This window comes from Cervus canadensis, chromosome 18 (genome assembly GCF_019320065.1).
Source record: "Cervus canadensis isolate Bull #8, Minnesota chromosome 18, ASM1932006v1, whole genome shotgun sequence".
NCBI lineage: Eukaryota > Metazoa > Chordata > Mammalia > Artiodactyla > Cervidae > Cervus > Cervus canadensis.
This window is the reverse complement of record NC_057403.1, coordinates 2,652,881-2,675,620: the sequence shown is the minus strand read 5'-3', so window position 1 is coordinate 2,675,620 and position 22,740 is coordinate 2,652,881. Positions and strand designations below refer to the sequence as shown.

The window sequence follows — 22,740 nt, the reverse complement described above, 5'->3', positions numbered from 1 at the left end:
GTGAGGCATGGAGAGAGGAAATGTGTATCCTGCTGCATGCAAACAACTAAACGACGTTATTAATCCTAGGCTGACCCTGCATTCTGGTCTGTGTTCTTATCACCCCACTCTTAAGGCAACTGCCCTCTAAACCGACTTTTTACTCTTCTTATTCACTCTGTTAATTCAGTGCGCCCATTTGGACCCAGTAGCATATTGAGATGCTGAAAACATGATTGGACATTCTTTTGCCTTAGAGATACAAGTATCATGTTTCCTTTAAGCCAATTTTTTTTAATCCCTCACACTGATTGTTTGTTTGTTTTGTTTGTTTTTAATGGAGAGAAGGCGGAGGGCATCTATGGCAAATTATTTCACCCCATATACACTTCTAGAGGAAAATCTTCTCTGCTAGTATATGGCTTTGTAACTCTATTTCTGTAGTGTCTGTATCAAGCTAATATTTAAGGCAAATATCGTATAACTGCAAGAGATTTGGATGTGCTTTGGGATGAGGCATTCATTAATTCCAAACCCTGTATCATATCAGTGTCTTTTAATTGCTTGACTCAAGGATATGAGATAGCTTATACCTTTCTTTTGTCATCTGTATAATGGATACTAAAACTAACTGCATAATAAACCCGAAACTGAACACATATCATTATTAGCTTCCTTTTTCACATCCCTGCCTTTGCCTTCATTTTCTATATTACTCTGAGACTATATTCATTGTTATTCATATGATGAAATGATTAGTTTTAATTGTCTTAATACATTAGGCAATTAATTCTTTTTAGTCTTGAGCAAATTCCAACACTATCCTGAGACAAAATTATAATGAAGGTTTATGTGCAAGAAATGAAAAGTTATAGAATCTTCTTATTCTCAAATAGTTATGAAAAATCACCTAGATAGGCAATACTTGAAATAATAAAATTCTGAGTTGCTCTTGTGCACTCAGTTAGAAGTAAATATGGATCTTTGGATGAGAAACTACAGCGTGGAACTCATTAGCAGAGTTTTTGTTTGTTTGTGTTTTTCAGTAGAGAATTCTGGGAGCAGTATCATCACCAGTCAGATAGTAAGATGTTAGAGGGGGGAAATCCTCAAATTCTGTATAAACAAATCAGAGTCAACTTGTAGTGCTGTGAATGCATGACCTGTAATTTCAATGGAGGAACCAGATGAGTTGGAAAATTATCACAGCAATTCGTAATACAGTTTCACTGAGTCAACTCTGGAGATAACTTTTACTAAATAAATTCAAAATAAATAGCTAACATAAATAAGTTAACATGAGTCAGAATAAAAAAGCAATGTTTGCTTTGATTTAAAGATTAGAGCAGATATTAAACCTACCCATCCACCATCTGGTACTCTGCTTGCCTTTCCCACAGCCTCATTCTATGATCATGTACTTGCAGTGGTCAGAAACTCACTACCTTGGGGGACTGATGAGTTTTTCTCTTGAGCAGCTGTGTTGGAAAACACTTTAATCCTAGAGTGAGCCACAATGTGCCTCAAGGTATAAACAAGTCTTAGTCTCTCCCCCTTTAGCCTAGACTATGAAGTGTCTAGAAAAAATTGTTTACATGACATGGTTTCAGTTCCCCTGGAAAAATGACTGAGGAGAAAAATGCACTTGTAGAATTAGGCATGGAGGTGACAAGAGCTCAGAGGAAGTTGAGTCAGGAAGGCGGTAATTAGAAAGTTTGGAGCAAATTACAACACAGGACAAAAACATGGCCTAACCTAAAATTCTGCAGTTTGCTTAGTATTTTCGACTGAGTGACTTTCATTTTGGCCTCCCCTGGTAGCTCAGCTGGTAAAGAATCTGGTTGCAATGCAGGAGACCTGGGTTTGATCCCTGGGTTGGGAAGATCCCCTGGAGAAGGGAACAGCTACTCACTCCAGTATTCTGGCCTGGAGAATTCCATGGACTGTTTAGTCCATGGGGTTGCAAAGAGTTGGACACAACTTTGCGGCTTTCACTTTCATATATAATTTCATTCAGTCCTCTCAATAACCCTCAGATAGGTATTATCTTGACTTTAGGGTGACCTCTTATGTACTAGTTATCGTTCTATATGCTGAATACAACAGTGAACCAAAAAGTACTATCCAGGTGGAATCTGCACTGTTAGTGATAACCAGGGTTTGCCAAATGATAATACCCGCTGACCAGTTGGCTTAACCCTGATGCTGGGAAAAACTGGAGGCGGGAGGAGAAGGGGATGACAGAGGATGAGATAGTTGGTGTCATCACCAACTTAATGGACATGAGTCTGAGCAAACTCTGGGAAATGGTGATGGACAAGGAAGCCTGGCGTGCTGCAGTCCCTGGGGTTGCAGAGTCAGATACGACTTAGTGACTGAACAACAACAAGAACAAAGTTGCCTTCAAGTCTAAATTTCCATTGCCAGATGCTAGGACGTGTTTGTTGTTGTTGTTGTTTTTCCTAGTACCAAATCTTCACTAGAATACATAAAAATAAAACATTAATGTTCTCTTCTGAACCCTTATAAAATTCATGGTATAGACAGAGTCAGATTTTTAAATGAAGGAGGGATTTTCTCACTATGGTTCTTATCATACTGAACGTGATCAAAGTTCTGAAATCCAGGAATTTCCTGGTGTCCAGTGGTTAAGAATCCACCTGCCAATGCAGGGGACACCGGTTCGATCCCTGGTCAAGGAAGAGCCACATGCTTCAGAGCAACCAAGCCCATGTGCCATAACTACTGAAGCCCACATGTTCTAGAACCCATGCTCTGCAACAAGAGAAACCACCTCAATGAGAAGCCTGCAAACTGCAATTAGAGAGTAGCCCCCATTCGTCACAGCTAGAAAAAGTCCTTACACAGTGATGACCCAGCACAGCCAAAACTAAATAAATAACTCTGAAATCCTTTTTTGATTATTTTTTCCTAATAAAAGTTTCTGGGTTCCAATTAGGGCATCCTCGGTGGCACCAGTGGTAAGGAACTCACCTGCCAATGCAGGAGTCATAAGAGAGAGGGGTTCAATCCTTGAGTCAGGAAGATTCCCCTGGAGGAGGGCATGCAAGCCACTCCAGCATTCTTGCAGAGAATCCCCATGGACAGAGGAGCCTGACAGTCTACAGTCCATGAGGTTGCAAAGAGTCGGACCTGACTGAAGCAACTTACCACACACATATGCACAGGCTCCAGTCAAACACATCGAGTCAAATTTTACCAAATGTTCTGAAATCCATGAGAATTTGAGAAAAACTGCCTGTTTTTATTTTAGATGTTTCAAATGAAGTGAATTTACTACCCTCTTTTAGTATTTGTCGGTTATGACTTGAATAGCCAGAATTCAATAAAATCATTTGTTCCCTGCATAAAAGAAAATTAAAAAGAAAATCACATTCCCTCAGGACCCCCCGCCCCCTGCCAATAGGCTGTACCCTCTTCAGAACATCAATCGGCAGCAGTACCGAAGGACGCACTTGACCTTGGACCTTTGGAAGCCGTTAACTTTGTGATCATCTCTGGTGGCCAGCAGGCCTCTGCTGAGAGTAGATAGAGTTTTCCAGGAATCATCGAGAAAAATGAGTCAGTCTCATTTCATTTCCATATTGAGGATGAATGCTCAGGGTCAAATTATTAGATTTTTAATTAAAGAAAGGAGAGAATCGATTGTTCAGATAAGAAAATAGAGAAAGGAGGTTAACACATCTATAAACTTGATATTGCAGTGCTGTATATATACGTACCAAGTGAAAAGTTGAGTACCAACATTTGTAGTTTTTATTTTACCTGGTTTTATTTTAGTTCATACACTTCATCTACACCTGAGAGTCTCCACCCCTACCCTCATTTATGTGTGAATATAATAACACGTTTTTGTTTGTGTGTCTTTTCTATTTGGTATCTCCTGTCCTAAAAGAGTATCTGGCACCCAGTAAGTATAAGGCCAATATTTGTTGATTGAATCTAGAAAAGAATGGTACTGATGGACTTATCTGAAAGGCAGGAATAGAGACACAGATATAGAGAACGAACCTGCAGACACGGTGGGGGAAGGAGAGGGTGGGATGCAGCACTGACATATATATACACTGCCGTGTGTAAATGGAACGCTAGTGGGGAGCTACCGCGGAGCGGGGGAGCTCAGCTTGGGGTTCTGTGATAATCTAGGGGGTGGGTGGGCGGGGGGCGGGAGGGAGGCTCAGGGGGAGGGGAGATATGTATAGATATAGCTGAGTCACTTTGTTGTATAGCAGAAACCAACGTGACATTATTAAGCAATGATCCTCGGATTACAGGTATTTTTTTTTTTAAATGAGAAAAGAACAGAAGTTTAAAATTACAATTATTACTTGTTAAATGTTTATGAGAGGAAATAATCATATTATTTTAGCTGTAGAGTTATATAGAGATAAAAGCACAGTGCCTGAATGTAAGCGTTCCATAAACAGCAGTTTCTTAAGATGATGATGGCACTCTGATGTACCTGGTATAGATTATTCTGGAGTAGGCATTGGGTTTCCAAGTAGGATTTCACTATCAATTTGATTGTACCAAGTAAGACTTTAATATAGAGAATACTCAAAGCTTGGACCCCAAGCATACAGTTTTCCATGTCACCTAATGGAGCTCAGAAAGAAGTCAACTAAAGTGGTTCATTCTCCACTGATGGTTCCAGTATCTTGATGGAGAAAAGAGATCTCAAAATGATTAATGTTATAGAGGAATATGCCCACATATGGGCATAAGTTACTCTTTACGCAAATGACTTTAATCAAAGATCCACTCCAATAGGGCTAGGCCATGTCAGGAACAGAACCACAAGCAAGTAGATTATTTACACCAGCAAAAGTGCAGGTGCCAACAACAGAACTTAGCATTTTGCTGGCAATGGTTGTCTCTTGCATCCTTTTTTTTTCCCTCGTGTGTTATGGAAAAATTACTTTTCATTTTTGTCTTTGACCTTACGTTTTAGAAAGTATTTTGGTAGCACACAGGACTTTGTGCCATTCTCCATAAATTTAGCTCAAAAAAACAAACAAAAAACGGACAATTCCAGTTGTTTTTCTTTTTCACCATTATTTGCGATTATTTTCCTAACAACATTGAAGATTTCAATACTGGCCTGTGTTTTCTCTCTTGCAATGTTTGGAAGTAAGCTTGACGCTTGGAGTCCCTGTCAGCATCTCTGCTGCTCTACGTTGCAAATTTGCATGATAGATTTACTGGGTCCAGGAAGAGTTTATTAACCTTCCTCTTACAGAGTAAGTAGTTTTAAAGTTTTTACATCTAGCACCGAACTTTTACCTATAACAAGAAACAGAGAGGGAAGGAGGGAGAGAAAGATTGGTTTACAGAAATTCTGAGATGCTCAACACCATTGTATGCAGGTGTTCTGCACTGCCTCTCCAAATACAGTTATAAAAAACACAGCATGCTTCCTATTACTTATTGATTCACATATTTCACCCAATATATCTTTTTAAGTTTTATTAAAAGATTAAATGATCTCTGTGTCTAGTTGCCTTTCTAATATATATTGATAGATGATTTTGTGGCTATAAAGGCAGCCGGAGGAAGTATCGATACATGGATGTAATTATGCATGTCTATGTTTACATTCACATATATTCAAACCATTTAATGTTAACATCTGGAAATAAATCAACATCATCTATTTTATTATCATGTACTTGACAGTGAGGTGGTGGGGCACTGCAGTCATTCTACCACCTCTGTTAATCATTTACCTTGAATTATGTATTTGTTTTTGTAACTCAGTATGTTTTATATATCTTGGTCCACTGTCAAAATAAATGCATAATTTATTGTGACCAAAGCACAGACTGAGGAAAAGAATCTCAGGAGACTGTTCTGGCTTTGTAGTCAAAGCATTAACCAAAGATAACACAATCTTAATTCCCATACCTGAATCCTTCAGAACACTAACTCATGGACGATTAGGGTCGTTTTATAGGGATATTCTGTCCATTGTTCCACAAGTATGGGGAGATTTACAGTTTGATTTTCTTGGGGAAACAATGAACATATTATACCACAATGGGATGGGAGAAAAGTATGTATTTTTCTTTTGTCTCTGATGGTAGCTTATATCTGACTAATTTTCAGCACTGAGAATAACTGCAAAATTAGAGGAAAAGAAGGTATTCAAAGGCAATCAGTACTTAAGCCAAACTACCAGAAAGAAAGGAAACAAACTGAAGTGATTCAATTTAGCACTGCCTGTTTCCTTCCGGGCTTTAACTGATTCAACTCACAGGGCATAGAAACCATATAGAAATCAGTGACTTGGACTTTACAAGTGTCTCATGGGACTGTGGAGACAATTGTAGTTCAGGGCTACCAAAGTGTCCAGAAATGGAGAGACCAAGTCTACAGCAAGGAGGCATTTGAAAAGAAGATATCAGAGCATTATGGGTGGTTTTCTCCCATGATGCATTTAATAAATCTTAACAGGAATAAGAGGATTTCATTTCCCCCTTTAGCCTATTAGTTGGGGCAAATAAAAAATTAAAACTTACAAATAAAAAAATATATATAAAAGTAAAATGAGAAAGAACTGATGAAGAAAAACTTAAAGTGCAATTCCCAGGTGGCTCAGTGGTAAAGAATCTGCCTGCAAATGCAGGAGATGAGGGTTTGATTCCTGGGTCAGGAAGATCCTCTGGAGATGGAAATGGCAACCCATTTCAGTATTCTTGCCTGGAAAATCCTATGGACAGAGGAGCCTGGTGGGCTACGGTCCTTGGGGTCAGAAAAGAGTTGAACACAGCTTAGCAACTAAACAGCAATGACAACAAGAAATTAAAATCCAGATATAAAATCACACTAATGAAATACTCCAGGCAAGAATACTGAAGGGGAGCCATTCCCTTCTCCAAGGATCTTCCCAATCCAGGGGTCAAACCTGGTTCTCCTGCATTGCAGGCAAATGCTTTACTGTCTGAGTCACAGGGAAGATGACTATAAATAAACTACATACTTTGTCAGAGTGGGGAAAAAAGCATCAGTTTACAAAACTTTTTTTTTTTTTTATCATAAAGTGAAAGTGTTAGTTGCTCAGTCATGTCTGACTCTGCAACCCCGTGGAGTGTAGCCTGCAAGGCTCATCTATCCATGGGATTTTCCAGGCAAGAATAGTGGAGTGGGTTGTCATCCCCTTCTCCAGGGGATCTTCCCGATCCAGGAATCAAACCTGGGTCTCAGCTTTGCAGGCAGATTCAGAAACAAACCTCAAGTATAAGAACACATAAAGACAAATGATTGTAAGATCTATGCAAATTAAAACTGAAATGCTTCAGCTATAGACTAAGGAGAAAGAGATATTACCAAAGATAAAGAGACATTTTTCATAATGATAAATAATTAAATTTAACAGGAAGATATAACAATTCTAAAGTTATATATACATAATAATAAGATGTTTGCCAAGTACATAAAGAAAAAAAAATGACACATACAAATGATTAAATAGACAAGTCAACACTTGTAGATGGAAAAATTTTATCCTACAACTCTCTACCAATCAAACAAGTAAACAAGAAATTACTAAAGATAGAAAGTATTTGAATATCATGATTAGGAACTTGTCCAGTTGAAATGTATATAAACACTGCTCTTGAAATTTACAAAAATACGATTACTGCCAAACACACTTGAAACATTTACCCAACATAGCCAAAATTAGACCATAAATCAAGTCTCAGCACTCAAAGCAGAGCACACTTTCTTAACACAGTGGAGTTAAACTAGAAATAAATAACAAAAAACTGTCTGAAATTATCCCAAGTATTGGAAATTAAGCCATGCATCTCTAAATGACTGGAAAACAGAATAAAATCACAAAGAGAATTAGCACATTTAAAAAATGAATGATAAGAAAATAATGACATGACAAAACTTGTGAAACACAGCTCACACAGTGCCTAGAGAGAAATTAGCCTTAAATATCTATATTAGAAAAGAAGAAATGCTAAAAATCGGTTATCTAAGCATCCACTTCAAAAAGGCTGAAAGTCAACAGAAAATTAAAAACCAGTAGCGAGGTGAAAATAAATATAGGGTAGAATGTAATGAAATTGAATACAAATATACAGTCCTGAAATTCAACGAAGCCAAAAACTGTTTATTTGCGATGGTAAATAAAGCTGATAAAATCTTGCAAGAAATTATTTGTGAAATTATTTGAAAAAAGAGTAAAGGTACAAGTAGCCAATATCAGAAATGACATGGAATTCTCTGCTGGTTCAGTGGTTAGGACTCCGCACTTCCACTGCATGGGGCATGAGAAAAAATGACAAAGGGGACTTCGTTATAGTTTCTATAGATATTAAAAAATAACTGAACATTATTAATATAGGTGTGGAATGAGAATTAAAATATATGAGATGGACTAATAAGTTGAAAAATGCAGTTGGTGCAAACTGGCATATGTAAGAAAAAGAAAAATATGTCTATCATTTTCTCAACTGAATCCATAATTACTAACTCATAACACATGACTCGTCATGCCCAAATGAACCTGACACAAACTCTATTAGAGAGAAGTAAAAGAGGGAGCATTTGCCACCTTATGTCATAAAACCAGCATAATCTTAATGCTAAAACCTGACAAGAGTATTACAAGAAAATAGAATTAATAGCCTGCTTCTCATAAACAAAATCCTAGTAACATATTAGCAAATTAAAACCACTAATATAAAAATATAATATTACACAGGGAATACAAAGACAGATGATAACTTTTGAAAATCTATTAATGTTAATTAAAGTACTGAGGGAAGAGAAGAGAAAACATATGATCATTCTCAACAGATGTAGAAAATATTATATATTCATCTCTTGTTCATGAAAAAGCTCTTTGCACACTAGAAATAGAAGAGAACTTAATCTGATAAAGGATAGCTACAGAAAACAAACAGCAAATATCAGACACCTAATGGGCAAAATATTGAAAGCTTTCTTCCTGAGATTGGAAATGAGAAAACTTGTATACTACTGCTACTTTTATTCAGTTACACTGAAGGTTTTGGCCGGTACAATAAAGTACAGGGAACAAATTAAAATATAAATGTTGGAAAGGAAGAAATAAAGTTGTCACTATTCAGAGACAACATGATTGAGTACATAAAAATGAAAACATCAAAGTTAAACTTTTACAAATAATAAGCAAAGTTTGCATGCTTGTTAGAGTTAGAAAATAAAAATATGATTTAAAATAACACCACCACCACTCAGAAAATAAAGATACTACTTATAATAGTAAAAAGACTAAAGGTAAATAGTGACAAAACCTAATGAATGAAGTATAAGACTTCTAAACAGAAAACTACAGAACATTACAGAGAAAAATTATGTTCAGTCATTTCAGTCGTGTCCAACTCTTTGAGACTCTATGGATTGTAGCCATCCAGACTCCTCTGTCCATGGGGATTCTCCGGGCAAGAATACTGGAGTGGGTTGCCATGACCTCCTCCAGGGGATCTTCCTGACATAGGGATCAAACCCGTATCTCTTACATCTCCTGCATTTGCAGGCAGATTCTTTACCACTAGAGCCACCTGGGAAACTGATCTAAATAAATGAAATATAACATTCTTCATGATTTGGAGAGTCAGATGTAAAATATGTCAATCCTCTTTAAATTTATTGGTAGACTCTTTACAATATCAATCAAAATTCCAGCAGCTGTGTGTGTGTGTATATGTGTGTGTGTGCATGCCCACAGTTTGGCAAATAACACTAAAATTTGTAAAATAAAAAGTAAAGGGAAAAACAATGAAGGAAATATTTTAGAAGAAAACTGTTGAGCTTATTATATTCATAACAACTATATAAGATCTATTATAAAGAGTTAATAAAAGAGGATTGTATGAGCATAAAGATAGAAAAAGAGACAAGAGAAAAGAGAATTCCAGGAACAAGTCTGTACAAAAATACTCAACTGATTTATGATAAAGATATGACAGATGAACTTACAATAATGTTGATTGTGAACTAGGTATACATGAGTGGATAAAATTGAACCTTGGCTTTTAACTCATACCATCAATTTTAGTAATCTTCAGTGAGATCAGAGATGTAAATGTAAGAAAAGTTATATCTTCTTAAAAAATAATAATTTTCGAATCCTGGGTTATTTGCATAATTTGCATTAATTACTTGCATAATTAATGAATATATTGCAAAAAGTATTAAAGTTAATAGGAATGAAGACTGATGAATTCAACTTTATCAATTAAGAATTTATGCTCATCAAAAGTTATTATTAAGAGTGAAAATTAACCCAGAGACTAGGCAAGACTATTGTGATACTCATATCTAGCAAAGGACACATATCCTTAATATATAGTATGGCTATCTATTATAAAAACATAGACAACCCAGTTAAAACATGACAAAAAGTGGAACAGATCATTCACAAATAATATATCCAAGTGGCCAGTAAGCATAATATGTCTTTAACATCAAATCATCCAGATATTAATATTAAAATAAGAGAAAACTGAAATATAACTATACATCTCTGCAATGGCTAAAATTAAAAATGAATAATAAATAATTGACTTTTCCAAGTGTCTTAAAGACATGCAGCCGCTTGAACTTCTATGCATTGCTAGTCGGAGTGTAAATTGGCACACCCACGTTAGAAAAATATTTGGCAGCTTATGCTAAAATTGAAAGGGACCATATTCTATAATCTTCCACTCTCTTCTTTAGTATGTTACATACTGGAATCCATGTATTTACGCAGCAACAGAAATACACAAAATATTTATAGCAGCACATTTCAGAATAGCATGAAACTGAAACACCAGTATCGCAAATATCCACCAGTAAGAGGATACATGAATAAATTATGGTATCTGTATACAATAAAATTCTTTTCCAAGGAATGAAAAAGAGTGAACTACAACTGCCTACAATCACATGAATGAATTTGCAAGTAGTATATTGAGCTAAAGAAGTCAGATACAGAAGTGTGTACTTTATCATGTTCTGAAGAAGGCAAACTAATATATTGTTCAGAAACAGAGTAGGACTTCTCTGTTGGTCCATTGGTTAAGAATCTGACTGCCAATGCAGGGGATATGGGTTCAGTTCCTGGTCTGGGAAGATCCTACATGCCCCACAACTACTGAGCCCACACACTAGAGGCCATGAGCTGCAACTACATAAGCTTGCATGCTCAGAGCCAATGCTCCACAGCGAGAGGCCAACACAATAAGTCCATGCACTTGTGACTAGAGAGTAGACCTAACTCCCCTGCAACTAGAGAAAGCCTGCACACAGTGACAAAGACCCAGGGCAGCCAAAATAATAATCATAATAATAATAATAAATTTTAAAAAGAAAGAGAGTAGAGGTTACCTTGAAGGGCATAATGACCTAGAAGGGGTACATGGAAACTTTGGGGATGCTAGTTATGCTGGATATCTTGATCTGAGTGATGGTTACATGGGATATGTTCATCTTACAAAAATAGACTGGAATAAAATCTTGAGATTTATACAGTTTATTGTTTTCATGGCTTACTTCAAATACAAAAGTTGATCGTACACTAAAAATGTAAGGAAATTACCCAAATAATTAAAAAGTATATTTCTAAAGATAAATTTATTAACAAAACTTTCATGTTAATAGAATCATCACACCTTTCTTTGCTGTTATTATTAGGATAGTGTATTGTTTGGGAAATGGTCCATCTTAAAAGTATGGTATTGTAAGATTGTCTTTGACAAGTGCTTATCTAAAAGAGAGCCCGTGGGGAGTCAGTTTTGTTTGTTCCTGTGTGTGTGTTTGTTTTTTTGTTACTTATTGATGAAACTGCTCTGGACTAATATTTCAGCTTTACTACTTCCTAGCTTTGATTAATATGGGCAAGGTGACTAAAGCCCACATGATTTCTTGGCACACTGGATGTTCACAGATGGATATTTCTTTTTTTTTTTTTTCCATTTATTTTTATTAGTTGGAGGCTAATTACTTTACAATGTTGTAGTGGCTATTTCTTTATTACCTACTCTGACATGTGAGTTATATAAATTTCAGTCTTAGATACACTGAAAGCAAATTCCCATCTAAGAAAATAATGTCTTCATGGTAAGCCAACAAACCTCAAAGAGATAGTACATAACAGATCATGCAATACATGCTGGGGAGTTTACAATAATAATTTTCTTCTCTGATAAAATGTGTGTGTTTATGTGTGCATGTACAATTGTTACTGTAAGCTGCTGTTGAATGAGCATTTAAACTGAATATTAGATAAATCTATATTCCTCTGAAAGTGTGAGTCTCTATTATTAAGATTCTAATATATAAAGGATTTAAATTGAATTGCATTGTGAGAGTAATCCCAAGAAATTCAGTTCCAATAATTTTGAATCAATCCTATTTGAAATAATAAGGGAGGAAAAAAACACTGAAGATTTAGTAATGGAAGCATAATGCAATTTTTGTTGCCAGAGTAGAATTAGAGACTTTGCAAAGACTTAGATTACTAAAGGAGACATAAGGAATAATAAACTCATTACAAAACTTTGATTCCTCGCCTCTTATAGTATGAAAAAAGATGAGATGTATAAGAAGGATTTAAACATGCACTTAGGGCTGTGAAAGGAGGGAGTCGATATTTTCCAGTCACAAATTCAGCAAGAGTAGTACACAGTAAAAAAGAGATGTGTACATAAAGCAAACACATAAAATGTGTATGCATACACACACAACACAAAATAATATAGACAACAAAAAGAAACAAACTGATAAGCAGACATAAAAGTATCTTGGGAAGCACATTAGTGTACACGGTGAACTATAATGTTGTACACATGAAGCTTATATAATGTTATAAGCCAGTGTTATCTTAATCTTTAAAAATATCCAGAAATCATAAAAGATGAATCACTGGTTTATGTAAATCTAACTTAGAATTCTAGGAGACTTATTATCAAAAAAAAAAAAAAGGTCTTGTCAGTATGGTACTGGCACAAACACAAATACAGACCAATGGAACAAGATAGAAAGCCTGGAGATAAACCCACGCACATATGGGTACCTTATCTTTGACAAAGGAGGCAAGAACATACAGTGGGGCAAAGATAGTCTATTTAACAAGTGCTGCTGGGAAAACTGGACAGCTCTGTGTAAAAGAATGAAATTAGAACACTTCCTAACACCATACACAAACAACACCCTATACGAAGATAAAACCCAAAATGGATTAAAGACCTAACTATAAGACCAGAAACTATAAAACTCTTAGAAGAAAACATAGGCAGAGCACTCTATGATATGGCAAGATCCTCTATGACCCACCTTCTAGAGTAATGGAAATAAAAACAAAAATTAACCAGTGTGACCTAATTAAACATAAACTTTTGCACAGCAAAGGAAACCATAAGTAAGGTGAAAGACAACCATCAGAATGAGAGAAAATAATATCAAATGACATGAAAATGAAACTGACAGAGGATTAATCTCAAAAATATACAAGCAGCTCAGTGCCAGAAAGACAAGCAACACAGTAAAGAAGTGGGCGAAAGACCTAAGCAGACGTTTCTCCAAAGAAGACATACATGTGGCTAATGAACATGAAAAAATGCTCAGCATCATCCACTATTAGAGAAATACAAATCAAAACTACAAGGAGATATCACCTCATACTAGTCAGAATGGCCATCATAAAGAAATCTACAAACAATAAATGCTGGAGAGGGTGTGGAGAAAAGGGAACCCTCTTGCAGAGTTGGTGATAATGTAAATTGATAAAGCCGCTATGGAAGATAGTATGGGGATTCCTTAAAATACTGGGAATAAAACCACCATATGACTCAGCAATCCCACTCCGAGGCATATACCCTGAGGAAACCAAAATTGAAAAAGACAACATGTAAGCCAATGTTCACTGCCGCACTGTTTACAATAGTTAAGACATGGAAGCAACCTAGATGTCCATCGACAGATGAATGGATAAAGCAGCTGTGGTGTATATGTACCACAGCTTCCTTATCCATTCGTCTGCCGATGGGCATCTAGGTTGCTTTCATGTCCTGGCTATTATATATCTAAAATGGAATCTTACTCAGCCATAAAAAGGAACACGTTTGAGTCAGTTCTGATGAAGTAGATGAATCTAGAGCCTATTATAAGAGAAAAACAAATATCATATATTAACTCATATAAATGGAATCTAGAAAGATGGTATGGATGAACTTATTTATAGGGCAGCAGAGGAGACACAGACATGGAGAACAGACTTATGGACATGGAGGTTGGGGCAGGGGGAAGAAGGAGAGGGTGGGTTGTATGGAGAGAGTAACACAGTAACACAGGGTATTTTACATAACCATATGGAAAATAGATAGCCGATGGAAATCAAACCAGGGCTCTCTGACAACCTAGAGGGGTGGGATGTGGAAGGAAGTGGGAGGGAGGTTCAAGAAGGAGGTGACATATGTATACCTGTGGTTAATTCATGTTGATGTTTGTCAGAAACCAACACAATATTGTAAAGAAATTATCTTTCAATTAAAAATAAATACTTTTTTTTTAAAAAGATCTTGGGAAAAAGTTTGGCAAATAGTGCATATTTATAAATTTTAAGTTAAAGTAAAATGCTAATGAAAATAAGACTAGTAAGAGTAGGTAGTATTATATAACCTCTGGAAGAGGGCATGGCAACCCACTCCAGTATTCTTGCCTGAAGAATCCCCATGGACAGAGGGTCCTTGGGGTCACAGAGTCAGACATGACTGAGTGACTAAGCACACAGCACAGTATTATATAATGTATTAATATAAAAATGGAAAATGTAATAGTTCTGTTCCCATAAGTACTAGTTTTTCATTTATAAACTGCCATTAAGGTTGCCTTTATATAGAGTGTGACTGTTAAATCTTTACATTTCATAAACTCTTAGGGTCTGAGAGGTTCATAACATCAGTCCTTACTTTAATGGCTCTAAAAATTTTTCCATAGAATTTTACCACCATAAATGTGCCTACCATACTCTTTAGGACTTCAACTCTTGTGAGCCGAAATAAGGAAACTGAAGGTTCATTGTAGAGTGTAGGAGAAGGTGGAGTGAGAGCTTGCCAAGGACTCCAGTACATGGAGGTTCACTTAAGAGGAATGTAATAAATAAGAGACCTACACATTTTCTCCCCTTTTAGAGAACATTTGAAAATGCTGGTGCCAAACAGCATGCATTTTCACAGTCAGTAGGGAAAACAGACAGAGGTCAGTGTCACCATTTAAGAATTGTTTTCTCCGGAGAGTTTAAGGCATTTTCAAATATGTCTAACTCCACAACTTTCACAGTGAGAGAAGGCATTTCCCCACCTTTCTTCTGAGAGCTACTACTTGGTTCCTACAAAAGATATACCTTACAAGCTTTGTTTATTTGATACCGAAGCCACCATCTGATTAAAGTTCTCATTTTGCTGGAAACTGTTCTAAATATGAAGATGATTTTAAGGAGTAAAACAGAATGACTCCTCTTTACAGCCTGGCTTGCTGGCATTTTCACAATCACATAATCAAAAATTGTAAAAATTCTGGTGGTCAACTGGTTCCCTTGATGCTGAAATTTCTTGGTATGTATTTGAGGGAAATAAAAGATTGTGTTTTAATTTATGCATCAATACAGTTGCTATGATAGTGAAAGGGTAATACATAAAAATAATACTGTAAAGAGAAAAACCTATCAAAAATATTCCCAACAGAATATTGAGTAGAGTTTCCTGGGCTTATTAGGTCCTTATTAGTTATCTATTTTATATATAGTAGTATGTATATGTCAGGCCCAATCTCCCAATTTATTCCTTTCTCCTTTTACCCCCCTGATAACCATAAGATTGTTTTCTACATCTGTGAGTCTATTTCTGTTTTGTAAATAAGTTCATCTGTACCATTTTTAGTTAGATTCCACATACAAGTGATATCTGTGTCCAATAAAAATTTTTTAAAATTCCCAACAGCTTTTCTACCCTGCTGGTGTCCACTGGTTAATTATATTTCACCTCGTTTCTATGCTGTTTAATAATATATGGATTAATAAACCATCACTAATGATTTAGAAATTATCACACTATTTATGGGCAAAATGTTCATCAAAAAGTTTTTTTCCTTAGTCACCAGAGAGCCTAAATTCACTATTGAAATTATTTTCCAAAACCTTTTTGGAAACTTCCATCAGTTTTATTTTAAATTTCCTAAGATGCTATCTTTTCTATCATATATTCGATTCAAATCATCCTATTTTATAAACTTCCACCATTCCTCTCATCCCTACTCAATTATAAATTCTCTTATTTTGCATTCCCCCTGTTGACTGTAATTTATTGCTCATGCCTTCCACCCTTCTACATGTGGAAGGCTCAAGAATTATTTATTGAGCCCACCAGTATATCTAAATTTGTCAAATTATTTTTTCTCTCTTATAGCCTGAAAAGGAGAGGCTGTTTATTTCAGTTGATGCCTGCAAAAAACAGCAGCTTGTGGAAACTAGTTAGAAGCAAATTCCCAAGTAACGTAGACTTGGCAGTATTCCATTACCTTTGATTATAAAAGGGCAAAATTAATGGGCAACTCATGAGGCTATGTGACAGAGAGGTGACAGAAAGTCACTAAGATTCAAATGGTAGAAGTCAAGGAGTTGTTCATACCAGGTGCCATTTCAGCCTTTTTCCATCATTTGTGAAAAGAGTTGACTTTTGTGGCCAATTGAAATGGGCTTTTCCTTCCAGACCACTTTGTCACATCTCCTGTGTTTAGAAAATTAATCTTTAATGAATGCTAATCAAGCTCCTAATTATAATATCTTTATATTTAATGTTTGTGTATCAGATGAAAGGCGAACATTTGGGGGCCAGTCACAAAGGACATGAATAATTTCCTTAGAAGCGCACCTAATTAATTTTATTGCTCTATAATATCTTTAAAATTTGAACTCCCATCATTTCATTAATTTAGATAAAAGTGAATCTTCAGCATGTAAATATGACACTTGTGTCGAAAATTATGATAAGATGAAATAATTTCAATCATGCATGTTCATCTAATATAGATAATGATAACACACATTTGGGGATATTTGGGGGATATATAACACTAGTTTATTGTTATATTTTATTGGGGCTTCCCAGACAGCTCAGTGATAAAGAATCTGCCTGCAGTGTAGGGGCTGCAGGAGACGTGGGTTCGATCCCTGAGTCCAGCTCCAGGGAAGATCCCCTGGAGGAGGGCATGGTGACCCACTCCAGTGTTCTTGCCTGGGAAATCCCATGGACAGAGGAGCCTAGTGGAGTATAGTCCATGGAGTTGGACATGTATGAAGGGACTGAGCATGCACACATATTTTTTTGTTTTCCTCTTTGTTTTAGCAGTTTCTAGAAATATTCAAAGTGTCTGGGACATTCATACATTTAAGAAAACAAATTAAACCATAACTTCTCTTGTCAGAAAGCTTACTGCTAACTTTTAAAATTGTAATCTCATCCAAAAATATTCCAATGACTAGCCAATGACCATATGCTCGTGATCTTGTAACAGTATTAAGTGATAGCTCCCAAACCTGTATTACTTTTAACAACAAAATTAGATGGTATTGTTCTAGGAATCTGGGCCCCTGGATGGTTAAACACCTACCTTGTTCCAGATCTTACAATAAGAGGAAACCATGTATCACTTTAATGTTGAGAGTTATCCCAAAAAGAAGCTTATGGAGATTGTCTATCCTCTATGCTTGAGTTTTACCACTGGCTGGCCATCTAGATCTAAGAGATAACTACATTCCTTACAAATGTGACATTAAGAAAAGAGAAGAATATGTGCCTTGGCATAATTATCCTTCTGCCAAAATAGTGAGAGTAAAAACTGTATATTCATGTTTGCCTTTGAAGTGTGTGTGTGTATACAAGACATAAGAGGGAAGACAAAAATATCACATTTAGTAGACTTTGCCCCGTTAACAATTTTCAGTGAATCTAACTTGATAAGATCAACATTTTCTTCACTTTTCTAGGAGCAAAATCATGTTTAAAGAGTATGATAGCTTTTTCTTGTACTTATAGTCTTCTAAGACAATGCATCTATTATTCACTGTTCAAGTCTGTGTTGATCGTCATCTGTTTATGAACTGAATGGTTAATGAGACTAAAGCATAATAGAAGGCTCCTCTAATCATTTATATATACAAAAGTTGGTCTAAAAATGTGGCAAGGAAGAAATGATTGGTATGTAAATAAATAAGCAATAGTTCTCAAGGTTGAAATACAGAGAATTATAAAATAAAATCAATCAATTAAAGAGGCTTTGCTAGGGTGAAATAGAAGTATAAGGAAAAATACAGAATTTAAATTGTTTAGTTTCACAGAGAGGCTGTGATTTCACATTGATTATTAGTGCACTTCTGAGAATATCAGTGATGGCACAACCCATTAGATTTAGCCGGGTTGATTTTTATATTCGTACTCAAACTTTAGTCAAACTTGAAATACATACCGCAAGTCTATATGCATTCTTGAAGAAATGACAGTGATATATAGATCAATGGAACAGAATAGAAAGCCCAGAGATAAATCCACGAACCTATGGACACCTTATCTTTGACAAAGGAGGCAAGGATATACAATGGAAAAAAGACAACCTCTTTAACAAGTGGTGCTGGGAAAACTGGTCAACCACTTGTAAAAGAATGAAACTAGAACACTTTCTAACACCATACACAAAAATAAACTCAAAATGGATTAAAGATCTAAATGTAAGACCAGAAACTATAAAACTCCTAGAGGAGAACATAGGCAAAACACTCTCCGACATAAATCACAGCAAGATCCTCTATGACCCACCTCCCAGAATATTGGAAATAAAAGCAAAACTAAACAAATGGGACCTAATGAAACTTAAAAGCTTTTGCACTACAAAGGAAACTATAAGCAAGGTGAAAAGACAGCCCTCAGATTGGGAGAAAATAATAGCAAATGAAGAAACAGACAAAGGATTAATCTCAAAAATATACAAGCAACTCCTGCAGCTCAATTCCAGAAAAATAAATGACCCAATCAAAAAATGGGCCAAAGAACTAAACAGACATTTCTCCAAAGAAGACATACAGATGGCTAACAAACACATGAAAAGATGCTCAACATCACTCATTATCAGAGAAATGCAAATCAAAACCACAATGAGGTACCATTACACGCCAGTCAGGATGGCTGCTATCCAAAAGTCTACAAGCAATAAATGCTGGAGAGGGTGTGGAGAAAAGGGAACCCTCTTACACTGTTGGTGGGAATGCAAACTAGTACAGCCGCTATGGAAAACAGTGTGGAGATTTCTTAAAAAACTGGAAATAGAACTGCCATATGACCCAGCAATCCCACTTCTGGGCATACACACTGAGGAAACCAGATCTGAAAGAGACACGTGCACCCCAATGTTCATCGCAGCACTGTTTATAATAGCCAGGACATGGAAGCAACCTAGATGCCCATCAGCAGATGAATGGATAAGGAAGCTGTGGTACATATACACCATGGAATATTACTCAGCCATTAAAAAGAATTCATTTGAACCAGTCCTAATGAGATGGATGAAGCTGGAGCCCATTATACAGAGTGAAGTAAGCCAGAAAGATAAAGAACATTACAGCATACTAACACATATATATGGAATTTAGAAAGGTGATAACGATAACCCTATATGCAAAACAGAAAAAGAGACACAGAAATACAGAACAGACTTTTGAACTTTGTGGGAGAATGTGAGGGTGGGATATTTCAAAAGAACAGCATGTATACTATCTATGGTGAAACAGATCACCAGCCCAGGTGGGATGCATGAGACAAGTGCTCCGGCCTGGTGCACTGGGAAGACCCAGAGGAATCGGGTGGAGAGGGAGGTGGGAGGGGGGATCGGGATTGGGAATACATGTAAATCCATGGCTGATTCATATCAATGTATGACAAAACCCACTGGAAAAAAAATAATAATAATAAAAAAAAAAAGAAAAAAAAATAATAATAATAAAAAAAAAAGAAATGACAGTGATTAGTTACCTTAAAAATAAACAAAATATATTTTGTTTTAAACTTCATCAATATAATACTGTGTGCATGACTCATGTTTGGAAGGTCAAAACTACATTTTGGAGTCTTGGAGTTGAATTTAAATTGATATGTATTGGTAAAGACATGTAGCCATTTGAGCGTCCATCTTCACATCACATTACCTATTTCACAGCTCCTTAGCGAGGACTGGATGAAATGATTCTAAGAAATACCTTGCACTGGACCTGGTCCACCCTGCATGTGGACAGTGCCAACACTTCCAATTATAAAACATGAAGGCTCTAAGACACTCCTGACTATGTGCCCACTATGATCTGAGCACTTCTCACTTTTTCTCATATAATGTATATAACAGTTCAGTAACTGCAGTGTCAAGGTATTGAGTTTCAGTTTCCTCAGGAATAAAATGAGGTTAAATACCATTTTCAGAATCATATTGGTAGTGGAAGACAGAGATGGGGCCCCAAGCTTTATTCGTTTCCTGCAAACACTAGATTGCTCTTTATATTTCAGCAACTGCTATTGAGCTCATGGTCAGACTAGAAAAGAGATGTAAATCTTTAAGGATATAATCAGACCTTCTTTCAAATACCTTATAACTCATTCATCTACCTGATTCAAGTAGATGAAAGGTACAGTGTAAGTTTCTTGTCTTAGGGTCACATGCTACAAAAACTTTCCCTTACATTGAAACTGGGAGCTGCATGCATCCCCTCTGAATAGGAATGAACTAATTCATCAGACATAATAGAGTAAAAGAAAAAGGAGTAGTAGAGGTGAGACATTTAAGGTTACTGGTGTGATTTTTGGGAAGTGAAATTATGTTTCATTACTTAGTGGTTGGAATTCCAAAGGATGATACTCATCCATCCATAGTTAATCAAATTAGCATATTGCTGAATAGCCATGGTAGTTAACCCAATTCAAACCTCATAGCATTGCCAGTGGGGTTAACCAACTATAAATTTGTAACATGGCTCTGATTATTTGGCATGTGCTTTAAAAAACCTTTTATATTTAATGGAAAAAAATGAATATTTGAAGGTTTCAGAGGTCAGAATTTAATCAGCTGTCAGAAAGAAGAGTTTGATATATCAGATACAAGTCTGTTTCTTCATATTCAAAAGCTAAACATCTATCCTCTCTCGACTTGGTTATACATATTCAGTGCTACAGAAACACAAATAATTCTCCATTTTTCAATGCATTCTGTGTCATTTACACATGATCAAAAGATTATTACATGGTACAGTCAGAGTCAAACAGTATTGCATTTATTACAAATAAAAATTATCATGTGGTCAGGTTAGCAATGTATTAATGAACCTTATTTCTGTGCATGCATGTGTGTGTGTGTCTGTGTATAACTTTCTAAATTTAAGGACTTAAAGATTAAGGATTATGCATTAAGTTCTGTGCTACTGGAATTGACATGGAAAGATTAAAAGATTATTATCTGTTTACACTGATGAAAATCTTTATGAAAATGACAATATTAAAATAACTTGGCTTATCTAATCCAAAAAGATCCCAAGGTCAATTTTTAGTACAAAATAAAACTCATATAAGATATGATTCCCTATCTTTAAGATTATCCCCTTTATCTTTATTAAAGATACCTTCTCAACAGTTAATGTGGTTCTAGCCGTTTTTAGGTTTTTGAGGTTTATCTTGATAATAGTGCAAAAATGGGCTGTGTTCTACGCAAGAAAAACAAAGAGATAAACCTTAGAATTATTTTTCCTTTCATACAATGGGCTTTATCAATAAAATAAAGCTTTCTTCATCTAGGAAGCCTCTTTTAATTTGTTCAGAGACAGTCTTATCAAGCTAAGCTCCAGCAAATGGTGTTTAGAATAGTAATTTATACTTTTTTTTTTAAAGCAGCCAAGCGCTTGCTATTTTTCCTTGCTGAATGGTCAGATTCCATAATCAACCATGTTGAAAACACCCTAATTAAGGGAAGTTGAAACAGACACACAGGCTTTCGAGAAGAAAGTTGAGTTGCACGTTAAAATGCAGTATCCTCAATGCTGATGTTATTTTTTCCTTCCCATAGGGAACCACAGTCAGATATCCCGAGTACCTGTTGCTATTAAAGTGCTGGATGTCAATGACAACGCCCCTGAATTCGCATCCGAATATGAGGCATTTTTATGTGAAAATGGAAAACCCGGCCAAGTAAATATCTCCATGTTGTTAATGCTGAATATGTTTGTATACCACTGTCTCATATCTGACTAGCCTGCATTAGAGAGTACATTTGCGTCATTTGCAACCTGCAAAGTCATAGGCAAGAATCATCCACATGGGAGAAGAGAGGGAGTATTTTTCTTTCCAAGATGTTATTCTCTTCTGACTTATGACCAAATTGGCTCCTGAAAAGGAATGGCCCGCAGTGCCGTGAACCCGGAGCCAAAAAAGATCTTAAAATATCTCGGGATAGGGATGATCACAGGGGAGGTCTTAGAGTAAGGGGGCCAAAATGTTAAACCTTCAAATGACAGGAAGTGAAGGGGAAAAAAGCCCATGGGGAAGGCATGTTCGTTTCATATCAAAGGTAGGAATAACACATAATAGTGGAACCCTCGGAAGACCAGTTGTAGGAAGTGCATTTTTTAAATCTGTTAGGTGTAGCTATATTTAGATAGACATAAGACAAACAACATGT

General features: G+C 36.0%; 1 protein-coding gene across 1 annotated transcript in view; it reads left to right on the top strand.

Annotated features, from left to right (window-relative positions):
* CDH8 (cadherin 8) overlaps positions 1–22,740 on the top strand; it is a 390,892-nt gene that overhangs the window by 294,118 nt on the left and 74,034 nt on the right. The window contains exon 9 of the mRNA XM_043437761.1: positions 22,129–22,250. Within this exon, the coding sequence (XP_043293696.1) occupies positions 22,129–22,250 (122 nt within the window). The remainder of the gene's footprint in view (positions 1–22,128; positions 22,251–22,740) is intronic.